We start from the raw sequence: 25,147 nt of genomic DNA, 5'->3' as shown, positions 1-25,147 counted from the left end.
GACCCTAAGGCGAGGCGGCGCTCATGTGAATCGGGTAAATGTAAGACATATTTTTTTAAGTAGAAAATTCAACGTTTGTAATGGAAAAAATCTAATGATGATTGACAGTAAAAGTACGGCAACATGCACACCGGAGAAGCAATAAAACACGATTAACAACATGAGTTGGTTGAAAACTTCGTCAGGTTTCTTTCTGAAGCTTTTGGTTCCAAGGCACCTGATTGCTGCTGTGTTGCCAATTCGAACATCTCTTGCATGACATTGACGCTACGTTGATTGCATAATTCATTTTCTGCTTTGTCTTCATCTATACAACCGAGAGAAATCTCGTAGATGGTAACTCACAGTCTTCCATGCCGTCGCCCTATAGTCAAAGAGCACTGTTATCAGATAAATGAGACCAATAAATAAATTGAAGGGGCATTTTTTTACCTTTGCATCGCACGCCCTGTCAAAAACTTTCAATTTCTATAAAAACACTTGTTTTAAAATGCTATTGTAGATTTTCAACGCCGTAAATAGATTGGCAAACACGTACGCTACAACTTGGGCGTGAAATTGCATTGCTTGTTCTGGTGTAGCTGATGCCAAAGACGTTTCCGTAGGAAGATTCTTTATCGCAGTCATGAACCAAGACGAAAAGGCCTGCAAGATTTAAAAGTCAAGTTAAAACGAAAGATTGAAACAAACACTGTTCTTATGTACGCTGCTGTGACTTTTGGTACAATACATGGAAGTGCGACTTACATCATTATCCCGTTAAACGGATTTTGCCGCCCAATTTATAAAAGTTTGCACATCATAGAGCTTTGGAAGAGAGGTCACTTTTTTGCGATACAGACATTCAAAACTTAGCAACATCGAAGGTTTAACAAATTAACATACTTTATTGACGCAAAAAAATATATAAATAAACGAGTAAACAAAATTTCCGAACGTTTTTAACACATCGTTGTGTCCTTCTCAGGAATAGCCTATAATAATAATTACATTTGCGACAAAAAATATTATTTTTTACGATAGCTAGTAGTTACTAAAAACAGACTTAAAACAACTTGGCATGCAGGACAGTTTACTGAAAAATCTTAAAAACGGACATATGGATTAGTATTTACGTAATGCAATTATAATAAAAGATAACCACTGATACCTGTCGGTCCCGAGATATTACAGCCCACCAAAGTTCTGCGATGTCGGGGTAGAGGAAAGTGGGTATGTGAAAAAGACAAGCTTGCAAGGATTGCGACACAATTTCGCTTCCATAGGTGGATACTATCCTTTCTACGATGCTCTGAACTTCGTCCCCGCTGCCCTGCAATGAAAGAAAAATGTTTGAACCATTTTGATAAGCGACAAGCCTGAAAATAGAAGCGTAGCACTAAATTTTCTGGACTGGACCAAGATGGTTCACGCGAACGGCAACTTACTTGAACTTTGGCTGAACATTCGATGATTCCTCGTAAAAACTTAGTCACAGACGTATTCGCGTCACGATGGGGTAAGCACAGACCAGCGAGAGCGCATTGAACCAGGGTAGGGAAAGAGCCGTGCACTAAAAACTGCACGGGTGACTTTTCCATGAACCTGCCAAGAAAATAAATGAAGTTGATATCAGACCGCGTCATTTTGCGTCACCACAAAGCAAAGTTTTGGGATCACCTGCTGCACAATCGGAATAAGTCGTCAACTGTGTCAGGATGATTTTCAAGTCCTCTTTCCTGGTTCAGCAAAATCACTGTCGGTTCAACGAACGACGCAAGCATAACCGAAAAAGCCTGGTCTTGACCATACTCGTCGAGCTGTGACAACAAAAACTTGATAACTTGTCCAGCCTCAGTATCCATATAAACATCATGAAATGATATACTTTGTTCAGAGAGTTTATACGCATATTGGGTTTTATTTGATAAACGAGTTTCGGCCGTCTTGTCCAACTAATCCAACGTTCAAAAATTGACCCCTCTAGTGTGTGGGTAATGCTAAGAGAGGATGTAGTGTTACATCTAATCTACTGTAAAATGCCCACTGAAAACTAACCAGTCGATTAGAAATCTTAAAATACAAAAAGCATATCTCTCACCAAAACACTCCCCAAATAAAGAAAACAACTGTGCGGTTCCAAAGCAAATGTTTCGGTGATTGTTTCAGTGATCGGACGCAGCAAGCTGCTTTGTATCGACTGGCCCACACATCGCACAACAAACCGTATGCACCTGGAGAAAAATAACTTTTGTCATTTTATCACATTTTTGATGGTGTTGACTGTCTTGAGCGTGGGAAGAGTAGCTTTGTTGTGCGAAATGTCTAAACAGCGACCAACCAATAATGACCCACACCATCAGAGACGATGTAGTGATTGGTAGGATGTCTGGTTGCTTTTGTAAGCTTACTTGAAAAAAAACTTTACAGGAGATTAACTAAACAGGGTAAATACAATGAACATAATATCAACTAAAAATCAAACGGTGGTCATTTAAGTTAATGCTTTCACATTTCGACCGGGAGGCATATTTACAAAAGGTTCCCTATTTTGTGCCTATCTCGAAAACTGACCAATCAGAAGCCGTATCGCTTTCTTACGTCATTGCGTCATTTACGTTTTCTTTCTTTGGTCTTCTGCTAGTTGTCTTAATGTCTGGTACAGGAGCAGGCTGGTAGGTTAAAGTTCGCAAGTTAGTCAGTTAATTGAAATGAATGAAAGCGCGCATAAAATAATTATGAATGGAAAATGAGTTAGTGTAATTTTCTTGGCACTCGATGTAGCAGTTATAGCAAGTTAGTCAGTTAACTGTAGCCTAGGTAGCCTACTGGTGCAAGTGAAATTGAGCCTGACAAATTGGAAATGTTAATTTTTTTTTTTGGTAGCCTAACCTAGGCAATTGCTGGCATCATGGCTTCTCAGGTAGCCTACCACCTGTGCAATTGGTAAAGCGGTTAGAACGTTGCAAACTTGAGAAAGCCTGTGCAATTAATATCTTTCTCCAAGTTGGCTAATAAAACCACAGATAGTCTAGGCTGGTTGCCAGGGTCAGCAAAGTTGCCAAAGTTTAAAAATGAACAGCTGTTTCGAATATTGAAATTAAGAGAGCGAGGAGGTTCTGCTATTAACATTTTCTATTTCTACGCATAAATTCGTTGTCCTTGAAAGATTTCTGATTTCATCAGAATTGTAAGGCATGCAGTGCATGTATGGAGAATACGCCACTGAATTAAGCAATGTTCTATTAAAATTGCACACATTTTGCCCCCTAAAGTGGTTCTGTACGGTTATAGCTGTAGGCCTAGGCTATAATAGGAAGTAAATCAATATTGGCTAACTAAAAGGCTAGCTTGTTAGTAGTCCAGAAAGTTATTTTCATTAGTTAAACTACCATTCAACGTTTTATAGGCAGAGAAAACTTTTTCTCGAACCGTAGAAAATTTCATTGTCATTTCATTATCAGAAAGTTATTTATAAACAAAAGTATATACATACACAATTACATATGTTAAATTTTAGTAGCAATCCAAGGTTTTAATCGGATCTTTCATTTAGGTTTTATTGTGATTAATTCAGTGCTTTAATAATCTATATTTGTGAAATGGGGTTTGTGTGTTGTGTAACAAGCTGTAAAAGTGGGTACAACTCTTGCAAGACTGCAGTGAAAGTAGCCTACCAATGTTTTAATTTCCGAAAGATGAAGAAATGAAAAAAAGATGCTGCCTGTTTCATAAATTTAATTGCAAATGTGTGGAAAATCATGTCTGTTACAACACCTACAAAAGGTAAGAATAAGATCAAAAGAATGGCTTTAGTTTGATTGTTAAATTTAATTAATTAGATTGAAATTGTGTAGAGGGACAACAGTACTTATTACGGCCCAGCAAATAAGTTTTGCTCATTTATTCACCGTCTTCTGACTTTAATTCGAGGCAAAAAAGGTTCGTTTTGGCGAGGATAGTAGGTCTAAATTGTATGTTGTGTACCAATGGGTGTACACTACTCAGAAATTGCTAATGTGCATTGTATTTTTTCAGCTTTTCGAAAAAGAGATGAGATGTGTTCTCCAATTGAAGCTGATGGAATCAAACAACAACCGAGTTTGACCTTCTTGGGAAAAGCTAGAGATCTATTTATACTTTGGAAAAAAAGAAACCTTTCTGGGCTCACTTCACAGACATTTACTGCATGCATTCAGACCATGGGTGCGGTTCCAGAGTTGGCGCAACATTGATAACCAACCATCATTTCACCTATGTTATTTGTTATACCTCACAGCCAATGGAGTTGCTACTCTCATATACACCTTAACAGTTTTTTCAAGCGTGCTTGGTATTGTACTGTAATGTTTATTGTATGCTTACTTCACATTTATTTACAACCAATCGTATGAAGTGAGTATTGGTGAAGTTGCTGTTGTATTCTGATTGAATAAGATCAAATTTTCATTGATTAGCAATACCTTATTGTGGCAGGGTAGATTGTTTATCAGTGTGTTGTGATTTGACTACATAATCTCCTGGTCATTCCGGACTATTTTTGATGGCCATATCTCGAAGAAGTATTTGCTTATTTTTTATTTCTTTTTTTTAACATGTGATATATTTTATTAAATACAGGTCATCTTTACGAAGCAGACACAAAATGCTGACTTTTAATAAGTAATCACCCTATCTACGAAGGGATAGGCCTATAGCTGTTTGCATGATTAACTGTCTTAGTCATTGATTAAGTATATTTACGTCTACTTGTGTATATCACGAAACATAGTGTAATCTAAATGGCGACATAAAGTAGATATTTACACTATAGAATATTTGACTTGGGTAAATTTGATCGGTGCACGGTCGTTTGGTCGACAGACATTTGGTCGACAGGACGTTTGGTCGACAGGACGTTAGGTCGACAGAACGATTCATTTTTGGGTTAGGGTTAGGGTTAGAGTCAGGGTTAGATTAGGGTTATGGTTAGTTAACTAACCCTAACCCTAAAATAAATCGTTCTGTCGACCTAACGTCCTGTCGACCAAACGTCCTGTCGACCAAATGTCTGTCGACCAAACGTCCTGTCGACCAAATGACCGGGTACCATTTGATCAAAGTGTTGGAAGCATAGGCGCCTAACTATTTTTTTGGCCGTGGGGGCGAAAGCGTGTTTCACCAGCAGCAACGTAAATTCAGCGAAATGTCATGCCAGGTGGATGACGTAATTATGTTGTCACACTAGAATTGCTTTTATTGCCACACTCGGAGTTATCGCTACGTTCGACCTACCGTTAATTATTATAAACAAAACTCGACCAAAACACATGCTATGCGTCTGCGTTGGCTAGCGGTTGATGGACTGCGATTCTTTAAGCTAAGCGCAACATAAAGTTTAGCAACGAACTAGATTTATTGGCATGAAACAAGAGACGAAAAGGTTTACTAAAAGGTATTGTCTGTAAATGGAATGAAAATACTAACTTGATCATACGCTTGAAAATATACCTGTTGAAAGCAAAATCAGTCATGTTTACATCAATTCAACAGCACGTCACCTTGAATAAATTTAAAAGTTGCTGACATCCGTAAACAGCCCTTGAAAAATAGTTACGGAGAGACGTTTGATTAAGTTTTCGACTTGACATTGCTCCCTTTTCACTACAATATCGCAACTTATGGCTGACCAGCTTTCAAGTTTCAATTCGCTGCGATACGCCCGTTTTGGTGTTGCAGATGAAACAAAAGATGAGCATATTCCCCGCCTTTGATCGGGTTTTTATGGCAACGGTCGTGTGTGCGCCATGCAGTTTGCGCGAGTCCATTGTTGTGTTGATTATGCCACGTGTGCGCAATGCGGTTTGCACCAGCCCTTGTTACGTTGGTTAATGGTTACCTCGGGCCGAGACTTCAAGTTCATTTTCACAGCAAGCGATTCACTGCCGCGACAATTCTCTGCAGAGGTTTCGACTTTCGAAAGCGACATCGAGTCTGTTTGCATGCACATAAAGCTAAACGCACGCTGCGTCAACGTAGCAAATTATGTTGTTTTTGGGTGCATTCAACATCTGATGACATTGAATCGACGCAAAATGGTAGATTTTTGCTATGTTTCAGGCAGCAAAATCAGTCATTTTACATTGATTCAACGTCTGCAGACGTTAAATCAATGTAAAAATGACAGATTTTTTTTTGGTGTGGGATTGTAGCATCGCTATTCGTTCTAGTGATTATTTAGCGCGAAGCTGTTGCGGTTTGCATTTAAAAATGTTTTCCTGCTGCCGATCGCTAGTTCATCTATTGTTTTATGTATCAATGCAGCATAAAAAGTTGCTCCCACGCATAAATATGCGTGGGGGCCTGGCCCCCACGGGTTAGGCGCCTATGGTTGGAAGCATTAATTACGTTGTTCAAATTGCTTGTATCATCAATCTTATCATTTACTTGCTTCCTTGATTGTCACTATTGCATGGTATTGTGCTCTGTCATGTTACATCATCTGATGTATCTTCTTAAAGAAGTAAATTGTAGTAAATGAATTTTATGCATAACGTTTATGTTTTTATCTTACCAATAAAGTATCCTTAAAGATGACAATCATATTCCAATCATATGCAGGACATATTTAAGCAGGATGAAGAGCAGCTGTTTACATTTGAATCATGCCAGGTGGTAAGATTATTGGTAGCCTATCAACGAGCTCCTGCAGAGCGTGCTCTTTGTGACCATAGATCAAGATAACCTGTTTAAAGGTATGAACACTGATCCTCTAGACAAGTTCCATGCAACGCACTTCTCTGCAGTGGCGTAGCAGCCACTTGGCGGTTCTGGCTCTGCGCCAGGGGCGGCAAAATGAGGCTGCACAGTGCACACAGCACGAGAAATGAAGTAATGCAAAAATAAATAAAAAGTAAAACAAGAAAATGATTTACAAAGAGACAGCTAGAACACCTTAAAAAATTTAAGGATATAACAACAGCTAAAAAGCTCGAGTTGCTTCTTGCGTGATGTTGGATAGCTGTAGCCTGAACTTCGTCTGTTGTTCAATTTTAAGTAACATTGATTATGTCATAAATCTAGAGGAGTTTCTCAAAGCTCAAAATGATAAAGCCGTATTTACGTTCTACCATGAATGATGATCAGCTATCAGCTCTATCGATTCTTTCTATAGAAAGAGATTACGTTCAAAAACTTGATTTTGAAGATATTATTGCTGATTTTGCTTCGGCGAAAGCTCGAAAAATTCAATTTTGAGGCGGCTATTGATCTATTATTTGCCTAATACATTTGTTGTCCATTTTTTGTCTTTTATTTTGTCGTTGAGTCTTCCACATTTTTCTTTTATTTCATTAGAAAAACAAAGATATCCTTGCTTAACGCCAACGGTTTGATTTCTAATATGCTTTGTATTTTGCATTTGGGTTGCAAACGTAGAAAGTTATGAGTCAAACTTTGTAAATTATAAAGTCAAAATTTCAAGATTTCAATTTCAGTGAAATGTTTGCAACATATATAGGAATGAGATGTAGGGGTGAAATGCTTTCTTTTTGTCCGATAGTCCAAATCTAAAATTGCAGATAAAATGTATTGTAAGAATTGGATAATCATCACGGTTCATTACTGCACATTGTATATTCAGTGATTATTTGATATATACAAAAATATTACGAGATATAGCCTGCCACAGTACCAGCCTAGCGATTAGCCTGCCAGACAGCAGAGTAGACACGAACAGCGAGCAAACTAAGATTGCCAGATGTTTTTAAAATTTATAGCCCAACTGCTACTGAAAAGTAGCCCAGTCGTCGAAAGTGATGAAACAAGTCTAGAATATAGTCAAAGCTTTTTTTGTGAATATAAAACAAAACAAGAAAAAACGCCACTGCTAACATTTTTCCGCGACTTTGAAATAAAACTAGCCTAACTCCAGGGGAAAACCGCAGAACTGGCAATCCTGGAGAAAACCTACGAACTCGACGCAATCACGCAAAGAAACTTTGCAAATGAGTTGACGTAAGAAAGCGATACGGCTTCTGATTGGTCAGTTTTCGAGATAGGCACAAAATAGGGAACCTTTTGTAAATATGCGACCGGGAGAGATAAGCGTTTGAAAGTTCAGGTGATCATGTTTTTCGCTATTAATGTAAAACAAACAACAAACAAGCGGATCACAGCAACTACCCACCTGCACCAACGTTCAACGATGCGATTGTCAGCTTTGTGCCTGTGCAGAACCATGCGCAGTACTGGCCACATCTGCACACAATCATCAATTTATCATTGGAGTCATTGGTACTAACGTCATTGAACGAAAAGGTTGCTTCGTTCGTCGGTTTACAAACCTTTTTCGATGAAGTTAACTGTTTCATTTCGCAACGCTGATAAACCTTTTTTTCTGTAGCTTTCAAGACACCACTTGTACTATGCGAATACCATAGCGGTATGGCCTTTTGAGTAAAACTGTACATTTATGTGGTACCTCAAGAATAACAATGTAAAATAAAATAAGAACAACTTATATATATAATAATTGAGGGCTGTATTTCACTTATCAGGTGAACGAGCAAATGTAAAGCGACTGCACTCTATGGAATGACCCGATTCGGAGAAAACCGATTCGGTGATTTCTTAAATCCAACAACGGCTTCTGTTTATTTAGAGAATTTGTAGAGAACATTCGGGAAGGCGGTTTTTGTATATACTTTCCCATACCCATGCAAACGAGAGAAAGTTATTGTTTTAGAAAGGTAGATGAAAATTAGCCGATATCTTGTAGGTGTATAGGCTATCGCGATATCTAGCAACTTTAGTTGAGATATTTTCGCTGAGACTTCATTTGATTAACCACCATTGTTAATCATGACACGCCGTTTGACAACTGTTTTATTTTTTCGCTTAGACTATTTGATTAATCTCTATTATACGCGAACTCCTTTGAATAAACAGATGCCGCTGTAAGATTTCAGAAATCTCCGAAAAAGGCTTTCTCCGAATCAGTTTCTCCAAATCGGATGCTCCGAATAATAGCAGACCGCACAGTCACCCTACGTCAATCTAATCACTGAGTAACCATAGTTAGCAAAATCCGTTGATTTTACATTGAATTATTTAATTCACTCATTCAATCAATGTACAGTGGAAAAATGGATTTTTCGAGCCCGGTCGTTACTGAAAGTGCATGTTTGAATGATGCACGAAATACACGAAACACGAAGAGGAATTACTGTTATGATCAACTATAAGCAGTCTTGTAAATGATGAAGACACCTACAGAACCATAAACTACTAACCTCTTCAGTAACTTCTTTGCATGGATGTACTGATCCGTTGGATAAATGCTTTTTAACGTCAACATTACGAAATATCGCCGCAAGCCTGTCCAACCAAACCGACGGGTCTTTGCTGGAGCGGTTGGTTTCTGTTTGTGGTGAAAAAGTACAAACTAGTTCACATCACTAGCTTAGAAATAGACATGATTGCTGAGTTGAATGGATTTTGGCGCGTCCGGAACAGGTTCTCATAAAATTGGAGGGCGGGCGTTTGTGATCTGACTCCTCAATATTACTCATAGAAAAAGAGCGATAAAAAGGCTCCGTTGCCATCATACTACATGAAAAAAGGACAGTGTTCATCCACCCAAGAGGCAACAAAACACCAAATATACGTAAATGTTTCAAAAAATGTTTCCTGGTCCTGACCATATGTAAGCTACTACTGTACAAGTGATCTACCATGGACATTAGCAGCCTTATTGAAATGTTTCAGCAACAAAATCACCTTGACCTGAAACTTCCTCATTTAAATGTTGGTTAAGAATGTTGATTTGAGAAGCACACAGTTGAGCCACGGCGTCTTTGACGTGCTGGGGTGGAAGATGACTTAAAACAGCAACAACACCTGGAAACAAGCAAAAACAACTTGAGTTGAGATAAATGTGATGGATAAAATATTGTGAGAAATTTCTACCATTGAATGTAGAACAACCCTTTTCTTTGTAACCTTCTTTCTAAATTCTGTCAGTCTCAAGCAAGTGACAGCATACATTGAAAACTGGTTATGGGCTGAGTACAACTTAATTGGCTTCATCACTGTAGCTACTATCAACAAACGAGTGTGCTACAACATGATGCGAATCAATTAACTTTTAAGAAAATATCACTCTCATGACAAAGTATACAACGACGACTCTTGTTAAATCAAGAGGAAACAGCACAAAACCAGTAAGATTTGATGTCAGCTGCATCATAAGCAGTATATAAAAGCAGAAGCTTGTAGATAAATAAACGTAATTTAACTTTTGTGGCACCTTTCAAAAGACCCAGAGTAGCTTCGGCAGACACGTTCAGCTCATCAGATACCTTGAAACAAACCAACATATGATTTCCACTAACCATAGCACACATTGTACACTTAACCGACACGCATTAACATGAAAAGGAAATGTGTATCATGTCAAATTGAAACAGGAACTTTAGTGCTAAAAAAATCACCATCTTCTCGTTTTAAGGCGATTGTTCTAGCTGCGAACATGCTGATGCATATCAAAATGATACTACCATAGCTACCTGTGGATACTACTGATTGTGGAAGAGTTGCCAACGAACTCACCTGCATCAGTTGGATTAAAGCGGAATAGTGCTGAGCCATTTGCTCACGACAAGTTTCACATAAATACTGAAGTGAAGTGGCGCCGGCTGAAGCCAGTTCTTTCCTTTGCAAGGCGGTGGTGAGAAACTGTAGCGAGCTGTCTGTATGGAAAAATTCACAATCTGAACTATGATTGCAATAACATTCATTGGCAGCGTAGAAACTCATGAATCATGTATCAACAAAAGGATCGGAAGTTTAAGACGTGTTGCAACCTACCTCGCAATTACAGTTTAAAATCGAAGTTCTTTTTCAAAATCTATGGACTACACAGACAGCAAATCAATCGGTTTAATTCAACGTCTGTAGACGTTGAATCAATGTAAAAAACGGTTGCTTTGCTGTCTGGGTATGGGGACCTTCGACTTTGTCCAAGAAAGAACGCACCTAACATTTGAGGATGTTTTTCTATCCAGCCTGACAATTCACCAACCAGCTGCACACTGGTATGGTACACTGCTATGTGGGTGTCTGGGGGGAGGTGAAGTATGGCTTGAAGCACTTGAGGCACTACTTGCTCATCGTTGCTGAAAGATCATAAATGTTGTTAAGAATTTCAAATCAGAGTAAACGAAAACTGAATGGAAATGCATTGAACCAGAACATCTTTTCATGCAGATTTTGAATTATTGTTTCAGTGTTCTAAAAATGTCACGCCCAAAAAAACAGTATCAGAGTTTTCATTTTCGTTTTTGCAGTGTAAATACAGCAATGATCCAAATGGTAGATAAACCTTTGCTGTTTGAAAATAAATAATAAAAGACTAGTCTTGACTCTTCACACCATTTCAACGTCTGGCGACAATGACATAATCCTCAAAAGTAACTTTAACAAGCAACCCTTGCCTTTGGTGTATAGCAACCATTGGAGGAATTAGTTGCTCTGTCTTTTTAAGTAAATAAAAGCGAAGAAAAACTTACAATTCGACATGCTTTGCAATGGCACTCATCACAAATAGCGTGGCTTCTGTGATATCCCAGGTGGGTGGATTCTTTGAGTTGGTCAGCATTGAAAAAAGGTGAGCAAAGCATGCAGTGACGCCAACCATGTAAACAACGTCGTGGACTAGTTCGGCGGCTCTTACTCGGAAATCGCTGAAATCGTCACTTTTCTCCAGAATCGTATCCTGAAGCACAAAAGGAAACAGCGATCTGGTCGTTACACAAAAGTAGCTTTCAAAAGCACAACTATTATAGTTGGAATATATCTTGAACGGGTTGACGAGGAAAAAAATCAAAAAATTTGACAACGAAAAAAATTCAATTTTTTTTTATTGTCAATCGTTCCATGTCACTTAGAGCATGCAGCTAATCATAATAAAATTAAGTATGTAACAGTTTTAATTTCAATGTACGTGAGCTAAAACAAAGTTAGAAATTGTGTAACTCACAATATCAGGTTCCATTTGGCAGTGCCTAACCAGAGAACATATAAGTCGCTCTATAAATGGACCAAAAGCAGCTTTCACGTAGGTTTTATCCGTTGCATAGAGCATCTCCGACAACCGGTACCAAAAATTAAATGTGATATCTGTCACCTGAAAGTAACGCAATACACGAAAACGTCGGTTAAAGCTGTTAGACGTTTGCACCTAAAAAGTACACGCACAAACAAAATTCCGAAAAAATTGCTATGACTTTGTTATTCACTAAACTGCACCAATTTGACCAGATCATACAAAGGATACCTACCTCATACTGACAATGACCATTACACAATAGAATCAGGTCCAGGGTTGCCAAGTCGCCTAATCCTGAACCAGGAGTACTGACGATCACCTCTAATAAGGATTCTCCTAGCTCCGTGAACACCCGACACAAGTTTAAGCATCTAAACATGGAAAATTCAAGTTTTTATTGCAATATTTCTACAAACTAAACCAAACGAACGGAGTTAGCTCTCCTGAACTTCGGTTGCTGTGAGTTCTTGCTGTAGAAGATGCAGTTACTGCAATGAAAACCTATTCATTGGCAAAAATATTGAGATAGTACATAACACCGTACTTACTGGTGATGGTTGTGGTATAGCGCAGCGGATAAGACATTGGCTTTCCAACAATGTAAACCTGGTTCGACACCCGGCTAAAGGTGGTTGTTGAAACCACAGCTCACCTTTACCTAGGGTGTAATAAGTTGGGTGGGCATAATTGCAAAAGGAAAAGCGGCCGAGAGAAAGGAACTGCCAACCCTGCTTAGCACCGAAGGCTTAGTACAATGAGAACCTTACCTTCTCATCCCCGACACTAGGACCACCTTTACTTATTTACCCTGCTACACTATCTTAGTACTTTAAATAAATAGCATGAGACGATGCCGTACTTGTCGGTGTCTTCGTGGGCAACAGCATTGTGGTAGGCACCGCGTAATGAATGTGTGCCTTGGAACAGCAGATTTACAAGGTCAGAGTGTTTTGTAACGTCCTCTGCCACAAATAAAGCGGCACATACGCAACTACAGGCACTTTCGTAAAGCGATGGTGATACGGTGACGTCTCTCTGAAAGTGTATGAAGAAATAGACGAATTAATTAAAAGATTATATAACCAATGTCTTGGAACCCAGACAGTAAAATCCATCATTTTTACATTGAATCAACGTCTGCAGAACTTGAATCAATGTAAAGATGGCGCATTTTCTATATAAGAATGACATAGCGTTTAAATTTCAACCCAAGTTTATAGTGCCATTAGTGCCAAAATTAAAATGAAGCAAATACCTTTATTAATACACGTGGCACATTGTCTCTGCTCGTATGAAATCGCTAGTATACTGCAGTGCAGCGATGAAAGAATTATTATTATCTATCTAGAAGTATTTTCATGTCCTTATGATGACAAAACTAGAGATGTACCGATATATCGGCATCGGTGATATCGGCCATTTTTTGAGTATCGGTATCGGCAAAATTTGGCCGATACTGTGGCCGATACTAAACATGTAAAAAAAGGTGTTTGCTGCGGATTTTGTGGAGAAGCAAAGATATAGATTTTTTAAAGTAGTAACTAACGTCACATTGATGTAGAAAAATAACAACCCGTTAAAAATTTTGATACCTCACACTCCCATGACTTCATGCGCGCACCTTTTGGCATTGTTTGCTTACAGTGATTCTTTCATTCAAACAAAACGTTTTGTTTCAGCAGTTTTGCGTTGTTCGATTCTTAAGTTGTGAAGGAGACTCAATTTCTCCAATATTTATCATTTGTGTTTCTTTTTTACTCTCCGCAGAGGATAAAATCAGGCCAAGACCACCCTGGTAGCAAAAATGTATAATTTTGCATCGTTTTTACGTTGCTAAACGTTTAATAAAAAAAAAACATGTAACTTGGTTGTTTTTAGTAAGCTGGTTCTATCAGTTTGTGATTTAATTTCCACCTTTCTTTGTAATAAACTCACCAAGCTTAAACAATGTCATGGCAGAGTAAGTAGGCTCAAAATGAAAGCAATGGGACTACGAATCCTCACTAAACTAATCAATAAATGGTCTTGTTGCCCCTAAGATGACAACCTCATTGTGAACAAAGGAGCGTTCTTCCCGGCTATCAGCACAAGGCTGAGCACTCACTAGTACAGCGAGCTGTTGCGATTCGCTAACCATAACGGTGTAGCTTCCACGCTAGCCATTTAGACCATCCAATCAACTATATGTTTCTCGGCAGCCGTTTTGTAGCAAGAATTGACATCGACAAGAATTGAAATGGCTAGTGTGGAAGCTACACCGTTGTGGTTAGCGAATCGCAACTGCTCACTGTACTAGTGAGTGCTCAACCTTGTGCTGATAGCCGGGAAGAACGCTCCTTTGTTCACAATGAGGTTGTCATCTTAGGCGCAACAAGACCATTTTGATTAGTTTAGTGAGGATTCGTAGTCCCTTTGCTTTCATTTTGAGCCTAATTATTCTGCCATGACATTGTTTGAGCTTGGTGAGTTTATTACAACAAAAAGTGGAAATTAAATCACAAACTGATAGAACTAGCTTACTAAAAACAACCAAGTTACATGTTTTCTTTTTAAACGTTTAGCAACGTAACTAAAAACAATGCAAAATTATACATTTTTGCTACCTGGGTAGTCTTGGCCTGGCAAAAGCTTTTCAACCAAATGACAAGCGCCCTTAGGTTGCACATTACTTGTTGAATAGTTTTTGTACGACTACACAAATCACTTGGTTTACATTTTACATCTTATCAATTATTATGATAGCCTATTTGGAGAGTTTGCGCAAACCCTTTATTATTTATTTATCAGAAACCCTAATTATGATGTAATGTTTCTTCCCTTATACGCCAGTCCTCAATTACGGTGGTCTATCATTACTAAAACCTACTATTATGACACAACAATGCGGCTGAGACTGGATTCTTGAATCTTTACTAAATTATTTAAATTATACACCATGGGTCTCGGGAAACACTGGTCTTGATCACACACCAAACTAACAAGTGGGTCCACGTCCCACCTCATGGGCAACAACCTCGACTGGTTGGCTAAAACTTGTTAGAAATCCTGCTGCCTTGCAGGAAATACTTTTCTAAGTAAAGGCTAGGCCCACCGCCAATAACTGTGGTTAGCGTCAAAAAGAGCATCCGGCTGGAAAATCTATGCTCCAAAATATTATTTAAATGCAGCAAAAGCTAAAAATGGCCCTTAGTCCCCAGCAGCCCTTAGATGGGCAAGGGGTGCGAAGAATCTCTGGGTTCCGAGAAAACAAAAAAACATTGAAAAAAGATTATGGTGTTAGAATCGGATGCTGGAATGCGGGAAGTTTGTGTGGTAAAGGAACTGAAATATGTGAAGAACTAAGAAAAAGAAGGGTGGATATATGTTGCCTAAAGGAAGTAAGCTGGAGGGGACAGTCAGCGCGGTTTTTAGGTGCCAATGGGAGGAGATATAAGTTATGGTGGTCAGGAAATAACACAGGAATCGGTGGTGTTGGTTTCTTGGTAAAAGAGGAATTATGTGAGAAAGTAATAGAAGTTAGAAGAAGGAGTGACAGAGTGATGACAATGGTACTTGCTTTTGAAGAGGAGGTAGTGAGGCTAATCTGTGCATATGCACCTCAAAGTGGTAGGGATTACTTAGAAAAGGAAAGTTTTTACGATGTTTTGGCAGAGGAATGGGATTTACGGAGTTCAAAAGAGTTGGTGTTTGGATTAGGAGATTTTAATGAACATGTTGGAAAAAAAGCAAATGGGTTCGAGGGCATTCATGGAGGGTATGGTTTTGGGGAGAGAAATATGGAAGGAAGAATGCTACTTGAATTTTGTGATGAAAGGAAATTTTGTATTGCCAACACATGGTTTAAAAAGAAAGAGAAAAGGAAGGTGACTTACAGCTCAGGAGGACATGAGTCGGAAATTGATTTTATTGTGGTTGGGCAGGAACAGAGAAAGTACTTGAAGAATGTGAAAGTAATTCCGTGGGAGTTGCAGCATAGACTAGTAGTAGGAGACTTAAATATAAAAAAAGTGAAGAAAATTGTGAAGAAAGAACGAGTTTTTGTGAGAAATGTGTGGAAACTGGAGGATAAAGAAACGAGAATTTGTGAAGTTTGTGAAAAGAGCAAAAGAGCTGGTAAACATGAGTGCGCAGGACTTGTGGGCTTCATTTCAGAAAGGTGTCCTAGCAGCATGTGATGAAGTATGTGGGAAAAAGAAAGTGAGGAGGGATCGTGGAGACACATGGTGGTGGGATGAAGAGGTGAAGCATGCGATTTCACAGAAAAGAGATGCATACAAGCAGTGGCGCAAAAATGGGTCAGAAGAGAATAAAAAGAAGTATAAGAGTATGAAAAAGAAGGCAAAGAGGGTTGTTGCAAGAGCTATGAAGAATGGTGCTGAGGAGGAACTTAATAAAATGGGGGAAAGCCAAAACAAAGTATTCAGACTCATAAAGCAAATGAAAAAGGATGGGAAAGATATTGTAGGGGGAAGATGTATAAGGAGTGGAGATGGGAAGTTGCATTTCAGTCCGGAAAGCGGAGGAGAAGTGTGGAAGGAACATATGGAAAATGTTATGCATAAGGAGAATGTATGGGATCATATGACAGAGGTTGATCTGGTGGAGGGTCCAGTGGGAAAGGTTACTCGTGATGAAGTGGTGGAGGCAATGGGGCAAATGAAACTGCATAAAGCAGCCGGTCCATCAGAAGTGAGCGTAGAGATAATAAAAGCAAGTGGAGAGTTGGGAATTGAAGTAATGCTACAACTTAGCCAAAGGGTATTAGATGGAGAGGGAATGCCGGAGGAGTGGAAGCATAGTACTGTTGTTCCACTGTTCAAGAGAAAGGGGGTTGTGAGAAGTTGCAGTGCATATAGAGGTGTAAAACTACTAGAGCATGGAATGAAAATTGTGGAGCGAATACTAGAAAAGAGGTTGAGAACATTGGTGAAATTAAATGATATGCAGTTTGGATTTATGCCAGGAAAAGGTACAGTGGATGCTCTGTTTATATTGAGAAGAATGCAGGAGGAATACCGAGAGAAGCAGAGAAAACTATATATGTGTTTCGTCGACTTAGAAAAGGCATTTGACAGAGTACCAAGGAAAGTGATGGAGTGGGCAATGAGGAAAAGAGGTATAACGGAGGTATTAGTGAGAGCTGTGATGTCTATGCATGAGGATGCAAGAACAAAAGTGAGAGTTGGATCAAATTATTCAAACGAGTTTTTTGTGAAGGTTGGTGTACACCAAGGATCAGTTTTGTCACCTCTGATATTTGCTATTGTGGTTGACGTTGTAACTGAAGGAGTGAGGGAGGGCTTATTGAGTGAAATTTTGTATGCAGACGACCTGGTCTTGACAAGTAATAGTATGGAGGGACTGGAGAGAAAGTTTGAGAAATGGAAAGAAGCATTTGAAACCAAGGGTATGAAGGTGAATCTTGAAAAAACAAAAGTGATGGTGAGTGGAGCAGAAGGAACAGTTGTTGAAAGCAAAGTAGATCCCTGTGGAATATGTGGCAAGAGAGTGATGAGAAATTCAATGCAATGCAAGGATTGTGGAAAGTGGGTACATGCAAGATGTGCTAATGTCAAGAGAGCCGCAACAAGATTGGCGAAGTGTTTTGTTTGTGGGAAATGCAGTAAAGGAAGGAATGAAGTGGAAAGCCATGATGATGAGTTCTGCCATGGCATCGAAACAGTGACAGACTTCTGTTATCTGGGTGATCGGATAAATAGAAGTGGTGGATGTGAAGCAGCGGTGACAACAAGGGCAAGATTGGGCTGGGCAAAGTTCAGGGAATGTGGGGAAATGTTGTATGGCAGAAAATTTTCACTAAGGATGAAAGGGAAGTATATCGGAGCTGTGTGCGGCCTGCAATGCTATATGGTAGCGAGACATGGATATTGAGAGAGAGTGAACTGGCAATCCTGAGAAGAACGGAAAGGTCAATGGTGAGAGCAATGTGTGGGGTGAAAACGAGAAGGGAAAAAAGGACTGAAGAATTGTTGGATATGCTAGAGATGAGAGAGACCATAGACCAACTGGCAAGGGCAAATGGAGTAAGATGGTATGAACATGTGATAAGGAGGGAGGAAGGAAGTTTTCTTAGAAAGGCACTAGATCTAAAGGTGGATGGGAAGAGGAAATGCGGTCGTCCAAGAAGAACGTGGAAACAACAAGTGAAGGATGAATTTAAAAAAGTCGGACTGAAGGAGGAAGATGCAAGGGACAGAGTGAAATGGAGAAAAGGGATTAAAACAATTGCTGCGCGGAAACAATTGACCACCCCCACTAGTGGGGAACAAACCAACGATGGATTATGATGCCAATTGAAAGCTTTTTTTTAATAGTTTTATGCAAATAAGGTAAAACTTAGCATTTGATATAATTCCTTGCAAATACCAAAATTGCTTCTTTTTGTAACACCAAAGTATCGGCCAAAATATCGGTATCAGTATCGGCCTAAAAAAGTGATATCGGGATCGGTATCGGCCAAAATATTGGTATCGGTACATCTCTAGACAAAACCATTAATCAGCAAATGTCTATTCGTGAAAGCTGAGGAGTTGGCGGAAGAATATGACCGTGATGACATTACCAAAACTCTGAAGGGTGGATCGAGTAGTTGGCACCTTGCCACGTGGTTGCCAGGCAACACGCCCAGATAAAACCAGCTTCCAAGGCATTTGAATATTTTGCATAGCAACTGTTCATCCGAGACAGAATCTGTAACAAAATGTTTGTATGAATTTTTCTTTTGGAATTCAACATATTACACGGTGACAAACTGGTGGTGATGACCTGCACTGTATGGTTTGAATTTCCTGTACACACAAACAAAAAACTATGCAATGGTTTGCAATATAACCTCTTGATGTCTGAATGCAGTGTTAAAAAAGTTCTCCCAGTATGGTTTCCATGCAATCGTAAGTACACAAATCTAGTATCACAATTACGTGTTAGCAACTTTACCTATACAGGATTTAAGCAAATCTACAACCATAGGTGCAGCATTTTCCATTTCATCCAAAATTTCAGTTCTTCTGTTTTCGCCAAGCCTTATATGGCGATTATTCACCTAAAATGAGAAGTACATCACATGTTACAAATTTGTAAATTAAAGAAAATTTGAATTAAAAATACCTATGCTACATAACAAATAACACAAAAAAAGCAGTGATGATGATGATGATAAGTGAAAAAATTAATGCAAAAAACGTTTGTTTTACACAAACGTCAAGTACCTCTTCAGGAAGAACAGTAAGAATTTCCAGCAGGTAAGGAAAGTGTGTCAATTCCTTCCCATACCTTGAAATATAAGCAGCAGTTGTGTGATTTGCAAAAAAGCATTCAACAGCAGTGAGGGGATATGCATGCCTCACAGCAGCAAAAAAAAAAAACTTTACATGGACAAGTGGGGATCAATTAAATCACAATATCATACAACAAAGACTTGCGTCTATAAAGATGAAATACGTAGAAGATAATAGTCCACCACGTCTGAGCAGTGAATCGTTCTCAACTTTTTAAATGGCCCGCTTGCTAAACCAACAAAAAGGTTTGTGTCACAGCTTCTCATAAAAGCAGTGTTTTGATATCACAATGCTTAAATTAGCACTAGTGGAGAAAAAGAATGCCAGATGGGAAAAAAATGGTTGGATAGAGTGCCAAGAACCCTGTGATAACATGTCCCGCTTACTCACACATAGGCGCCGACTCCAGGGGGGCGGCGCCCCCCGTGAATTTAGTTCGGGGTGGCTGCCCCCCGCAAATTATTTTAAAAAAATCCTAAATCAAATGGTTCTAAGTTCAGATTTGCGTTAGTTTGACCTTCATTGCGGCTCGATCTCAATTAAAAGATCTACTTGTTGCAACAAGAGCGCTGCTCCTAAGATAACAAAAGAAACAGAAGTACGGTAGCTGATAAACGCCAGCATGGTGCCGTTGAAGCATAGTAACAATGATTGAAAAACGTTTTTCTTGATTTCTTCTGCTTTGTTTTTTCTTGGGAGTGTCAATAACGAGGTGCGGTTTGCTGTTTGCTCAGTTTAGTATCTACGCGTATTAAGAGCTAAAGTTTAAAGTGACCAGCATATAATTCGAAGTAGCCTACAGGTCTCGAAATTCGTTTTTGTTGACGGCGGACAAACGTGTCCGGTCTGAGCAGCTATCTCGGCGGACAAATTAAGTCTCACGGCTGACACACCAGTTTTAGCCGTCGATCGTCATGCTTAATCACTTTATCTTGATAATAATTCTTCGCCATTTCAGAACTATAACTACGGTTTCAGAAGGCTTTTTAAGAAATTCAGTAAAGTCACTCTGAAAGGCTTTCATCAGACTGGTAACGACTTGCGCTTGAAGAGTCAAAGCGCCGTGTAGCTGGTCAATACGTCACATAACTGATTAACTTCCACCGAACGAGGTCCTGTGGCTTATTGCGTCACAATGCTCTGGGCAGGAGTCGGAAAATTTCTACACTAACGCTACTATTTTCTGCTGTGCAAAGTTTCACAGGCTTTTTTCTTTAAGCTTATTTTTGCGTGTCATGTGAGCGAAAGCGAATTTTCCCTGAGTCTTTTCTTTCTTACTGTAATACCAAAACTTAACAAATTTTGTTGCATCTTGCTGTAATAGCCTTACTCGTATAATCTAATTTAGTAACCAACCTTGCCGTATCATTATTACTCGGAGATCAAAGCCAGACATTGTGACGTAAAACTTGAACTAAATTGCGCGTGATTAGTGTAGAAGTCCTACGGGCCGGAACCGGCCGGCGAACTGATTTCATCCGGCCCGCTACGTGCTGCGGAAATATAAGCTGCACTACAACTGTTAAGGCAAAAAGTTACCAAACTTTTTGTACAGGACTGACGTTGCTGTTGAGCTACACGCAACTTGCTTGTCCTGCTAAGGACTGTCCTTAAATGTAGCAAACCTCGCAAACCTAGTAAACGTAGCAAACCTCGCAAACCACAAGGTTGCCAGATGGTATTTTTTTAATTGTATTTTTTTTTTCTTGGCGTTTTATTTATCGGGTGCATGTTCTTTAAAACCCTTTTGACTATGATATTTGTTTAGTGTTGATGTTTTATTTTTATCAGTAAAAAGATATCAAAATCTCTGCTTTGTTGGTTATGGTTAGTTTTGATCTAAATACATTTAAAGCAATGCCTTTGCGATCAACATTTGTGAGATGTTGAAACTTGAAAGGTAATATTAACGCAATATTTGGTAGTCAGACATTCGAGAATCAGTACTTAATCCCTTAGACCAGAGGTGACGAACCTGCGGCCCGCGGGCCGTATGCGGCCCGTCAAAGACTTTTCTGCGGCCCGCAAAACAATTTGACAATCGCTCATGCATTAAAGACAAAAGACATCTCAAAGCTGTTTTATGCCTTCACTGGTACACCTTTCCTTTGCTACAGGTCGAGGCTGACAGATGAAAATCTTAGTGTGCAGTTGAGAGTTGCCACATCGTCTGTTCGACCTAATATTGAACGCTTAGTCAAACAAAAAAACTTTCCAAAAATCCCACTAAGCAAACAAATTCAATGCTTCAATGTTATTTTTTAATATTTTATGCTTCAAAACTGCATTAGATAGCTTCAGCTGTATGATTCGCATGGGCTTTTGTTTGTTGTTTGAAAAAGAAATTTCATTAACTGATTTGTTGTTTCAGAGCATATTGGTCGAAAAACTTCGTCAACTTGAGCAAAAAGGATAGAGCTAAAAAAAGAAGAAATCATACTCATACGAAAGCAAACGCTTAAACTGGAAAATTAAGCTTAGAAAATTAAACTGTCTTAAGTGCAAATACTGTTGCTCTATCTTTTTTGCTTAAGTTGATTTGTTTTTATTTTTACTGTTGTATGTTTCGATTCTGCATAAGATAATTTCAACTGTGTGGGTTTTATTACTTTCATTTGCCGTTTGTTACTTTTCTTGAATAATATCTTGAGTCGCTTCTAAAAGATTTTGTAGTAGGTTACAACTAAAAAGTTGTGTGGCCCGATAACTCATGTGTAATTGACAAAGTGGCCCGCGACCGCAAAAAGGTTCGTCACCTCTGCCTTAGACCATGGTTGGGTGAGTTCACTAATCACTGGTTCTCTAAAAACCGGGCTGCAGACGATAAATAAAACTTAACTTTTGCAGGTGACCGTAGTTCCTGGGCTACGCCGTGTGACACAAAAGGAAGAAGTTCCTAATGACAAGTTTTTGTGTGTTTAGAATGTAAGGAATATTTTGTAAACGAAACCGGTTTTTCCAAAAGTTTTGGTCATTTGAAGTGTGTTTAAAATGCCTATATGCTTTGGCTCCTTTTTGGGCTACTTGCAAAAAAAATTGGTTTGAAACGTGTTTTTGGCTGGGTAATTTTGTGGAATCTGGCAACTCTACAAGGTTTGCTTCTTTAAATGTAGCAAACCTCGCAAATCTTGAGAAAGGTTTCTACAATTGATGGCCGATGAGGTTTTCAACTGTTCATAGTTTGCATCAAATAATAGGCCTAGACTACAGACAACCTTATCATTACTTGTTGCTAGTCTAAATCTATCTTCTTTAGGGAGACTATGAAAACCTATTGCGGCAGGCTTTCAAATGCAGAAACCTTCTCAAGCTTTGTGAGGAATTCGGAGTTCGCGACATTTAAAGACGCCCGCTGAGAAAACTTCATAACTATCAATTGACAAATGCACAGACCTTATTAAAAGTCATAGCCTAGATACTAGATAGTAGCTACCATCACTAGGTAATTGTACAAATGTACAAACCTTGTGAGGTTTGCTACATTTAAAGAAGCAAACCTTGCAGAATTGCCAGATTCCACAAAATTACCCAGCCAAAAACACGTTTCAAACCAATCCCAAAAACAAACCATTTTTTTGCAAGTAGCCCAAAAAAGAGCCAAAGCATATAGGTATTTTAAACACACTTCAAATGACCAAACCTTGGAAAAACCGGTTTCGTTCACAAAATATCCTTTCCTTTCTAAACACACACAAAAACTTGTCATTAAGAACTTCTTCCTTTTGTGTCACACGGCGTAGCCCAGGGCTGGAACTAAGGTTGTCTGCAAAAGTTAAGTTTTATTTATCGCCTGCAGCCCGGTTTTTAGAAAACCAGTGATTAGTGAACTCACCCAACCATGGTCTAACTAAGAGATGGAGTACTGATTCCCGAATGTCTGACTACCAAATATTGCGTTAATATTAACTTGCAATAGGCTATCTCACAAATGTTGATCGCAAAGGCATTGCTTTAAATGTATTTATATCAAAACTAACCATAACCAACAAAGCAGAGATTATGATATCTTTTTATAGATGAGAATAGAACATCTGCAACATCAACACTAAACAAGTAACATGTTCAAAAGGGTTTTAAAAAACATGCACCCGATAAATAAAGAGCCAAGAAATTTAAGAGAATACAATAAAAAATACCATCTGGCAACCTTGTGGTTTGCGAGGTTTGCTACGTTTGCTAGGTTTGCGAGGTATGCTACGTTTGCGAGGTTTGCTAGGTTTGCTACATTTAAAGACGGCCCTGCTAAGTGCTAAATAATGATTTTTCCATATTGTTTCTTCTTATGACATCACAAACTTTGCTGTTCAAAACACCAATGTTTGATCAGTGCGATATCTCTGTTTAGGCAAATCATACCAGCCAGACTAGACATCATAAGCAGAAGGATTTGGACAATTCAAGTCAATGGAGATTTTAAATAGTTGTATATCTTTTCGCAATTTGCATCCGGCCGGCAGCTGTAATCTCGCAGCAATCCGGCCCTCAGAGAAAAAAGTTTGGTGACCCCTGGTGTAGAAGTACCTGTACTCCTATCGAGTCTTAGCGAAGAATTCACCTTTGTTACGCTGATTCAATGTCATCAATCGTTGAAGCAATGTAAAAATCGAAAGTTTTCCTCTTTGAATGGAAGCTAAGGGATACAGTATTCACATTTTCTAGATGCGCTGGAAATTGAATGATCGCAACAATTGTTCGACGTTCATGCTATGCAATGATGATTTGTATCGCTAGTTCCTGTGTTATTTCTCGGCGGACAAATATGACCGATCTAGATGGTACTTCCCGCGGACATCACATGCTGTGACGGCGGACATGTCCGATGTCCGCTGTGAATTTCGAGGCCTGAGCCTACATTATAAAGTTTGGCGATATACAATGGCATATAGAGTAGACGCAAACAAACATCAATGCTGACAAACCTACATCAGCATTTTGAATGTAAGCAATCAGTCGGCTAGAAAGTTTGCCCCCCCCCGGCGATTTTCAAAACCCGGCGCCTACGTACTCACACACATTAGGATATAAAGTTTAGCCATCATTATCATTACGTTTAGTCAACATAAGGAGACCAATAAAAGAAAAATCCACTTTACCAAAAGAAAACTCGAAATTTGGCATTTCAATTTATTAGACCACAAAAACGTTTACTAAAAACCTTACTTTTGAATAAATGTCACTGCTGGCATTTTCCATGATGGCATCTGTAAGGCTAAATCGCAAACCGCTAGAGAAAGCTGAAAATAAATGTGGATTAAAGATTGTTCCCAAACTGCAGTCCAGTTCAAAGGTTTATGCCATTTTACCAACTAGCCTCTTAAAAGTTCCTTGCAAGATACCATTATTGATAAAAGGAATACCTCGGTACATGACTTAATGCTGCGAACACGAATGACACCAACCCTAGGCCGCATTGCACGAATAAAGCAAAACATGAGTGATGCAAGACCTGAATGTCGAAAGGCACAAATGAGGCAAAGCTCGACTGCCACGATGCATAAATGACGCGAGACTGGGTTAAATTAACATGTTTCTTTAATAAGGTAGTAATTTCATTTGCTACGGTAGCAAATTCAGCTTTCAGTTGTTACACAAACAAAAATCTAAAAATTGTTTTTGCACTTAACAAAATAAAGATGAAGGTGTCACTAACTTATTTGTTGCTTCTTAATCTTAATGGGCATGTCTGCATAGAAATTTTAGTAATCAGTAAAATTCTAGCAAACTTGAAGTGTAAGTCTGGCTTCCCGCAGTTAATCTCGTTAATCGTGCTTCAGGAACAACA

General features: G+C 38.9%; 1 protein-coding gene across 2 annotated transcripts in view; it reads right to left on the bottom strand.

The window, feature by feature from the left end:
* Window positions 1-58: 58 nt before the first annotated feature.
* LOC145783269 (transportin-3-like) overlaps window positions 59-25,147 on the bottom strand; it is a 30,566-nt gene continuing 5,477 nt past the window's right edge. The window contains exons 4-23 of one of the 2 annotated variants that reach the window (XM_082595092.1): window positions 24,526-24,599; window positions 19,297-19,360; window positions 19,025-19,130; window positions 18,651-18,778; window positions 12,927-13,102; window positions 12,300-12,438; window positions 11,999-12,145; window positions 11,529-11,734; window positions 10,996-11,135; window positions 10,570-10,709; window positions 10,268-10,319; window positions 9,739-9,858; window positions 9,252-9,379; window positions 8,147-8,217; window positions 2,081-2,213; window positions 1,660-1,799; window positions 1,428-1,584; window positions 1,151-1,312; window positions 539-645; window positions 59-364 (exon numbers count right to left, since the gene is read on the bottom strand). In XM_082595092.1, the coding sequence (XP_082451218.1) occupies window positions 304-364; window positions 539-645; window positions 1,151-1,312; window positions 1,428-1,584; window positions 1,660-1,799; window positions 2,081-2,213; window positions 8,147-8,217; window positions 9,252-9,379; window positions 9,739-9,858; window positions 10,268-10,319; window positions 10,570-10,709; window positions 10,996-11,135; window positions 11,529-11,734; window positions 11,999-12,145; window positions 12,300-12,438; window positions 12,927-13,102; window positions 18,651-18,778; window positions 19,025-19,130; window positions 19,297-19,360; window positions 24,526-24,599 (2,451 nt within the window). In that variant the 3' untranslated portion in view covers window positions 59-303. The remainder of the gene's footprint in view (window positions 365-538; window positions 646-1,150; window positions 1,313-1,427; window positions 1,585-1,659; window positions 1,800-2,080; window positions 2,214-8,146; window positions 8,218-9,251; window positions 9,380-9,738; window positions 9,859-10,267; window positions 10,320-10,569; window positions 10,710-10,995; window positions 11,136-11,528; window positions 11,735-11,998; window positions 12,146-12,299; window positions 12,439-12,926; window positions 13,103-18,650; window positions 18,779-19,024; window positions 19,131-19,296; window positions 19,361-24,525; window positions 24,600-25,147) is intronic. The other variant, XM_082595094.1, reaches the window with a different exon arrangement.

The sequence above is a fragment of the Aplidium turbinatum genome, chromosome 14 (genome assembly GCF_918807975.1).
Source record: "Aplidium turbinatum chromosome 14, kaAplTurb1.1, whole genome shotgun sequence".
NCBI classification, from domain to species: Eukaryota; Metazoa; Chordata; class Ascidiacea; order Aplousobranchia; family Polyclinidae; genus Aplidium; species Aplidium turbinatum.
Note: the sequence above shows the minus strand (reverse complement) of the source record. Positions and strands in the feature narration are given on the sequence as shown.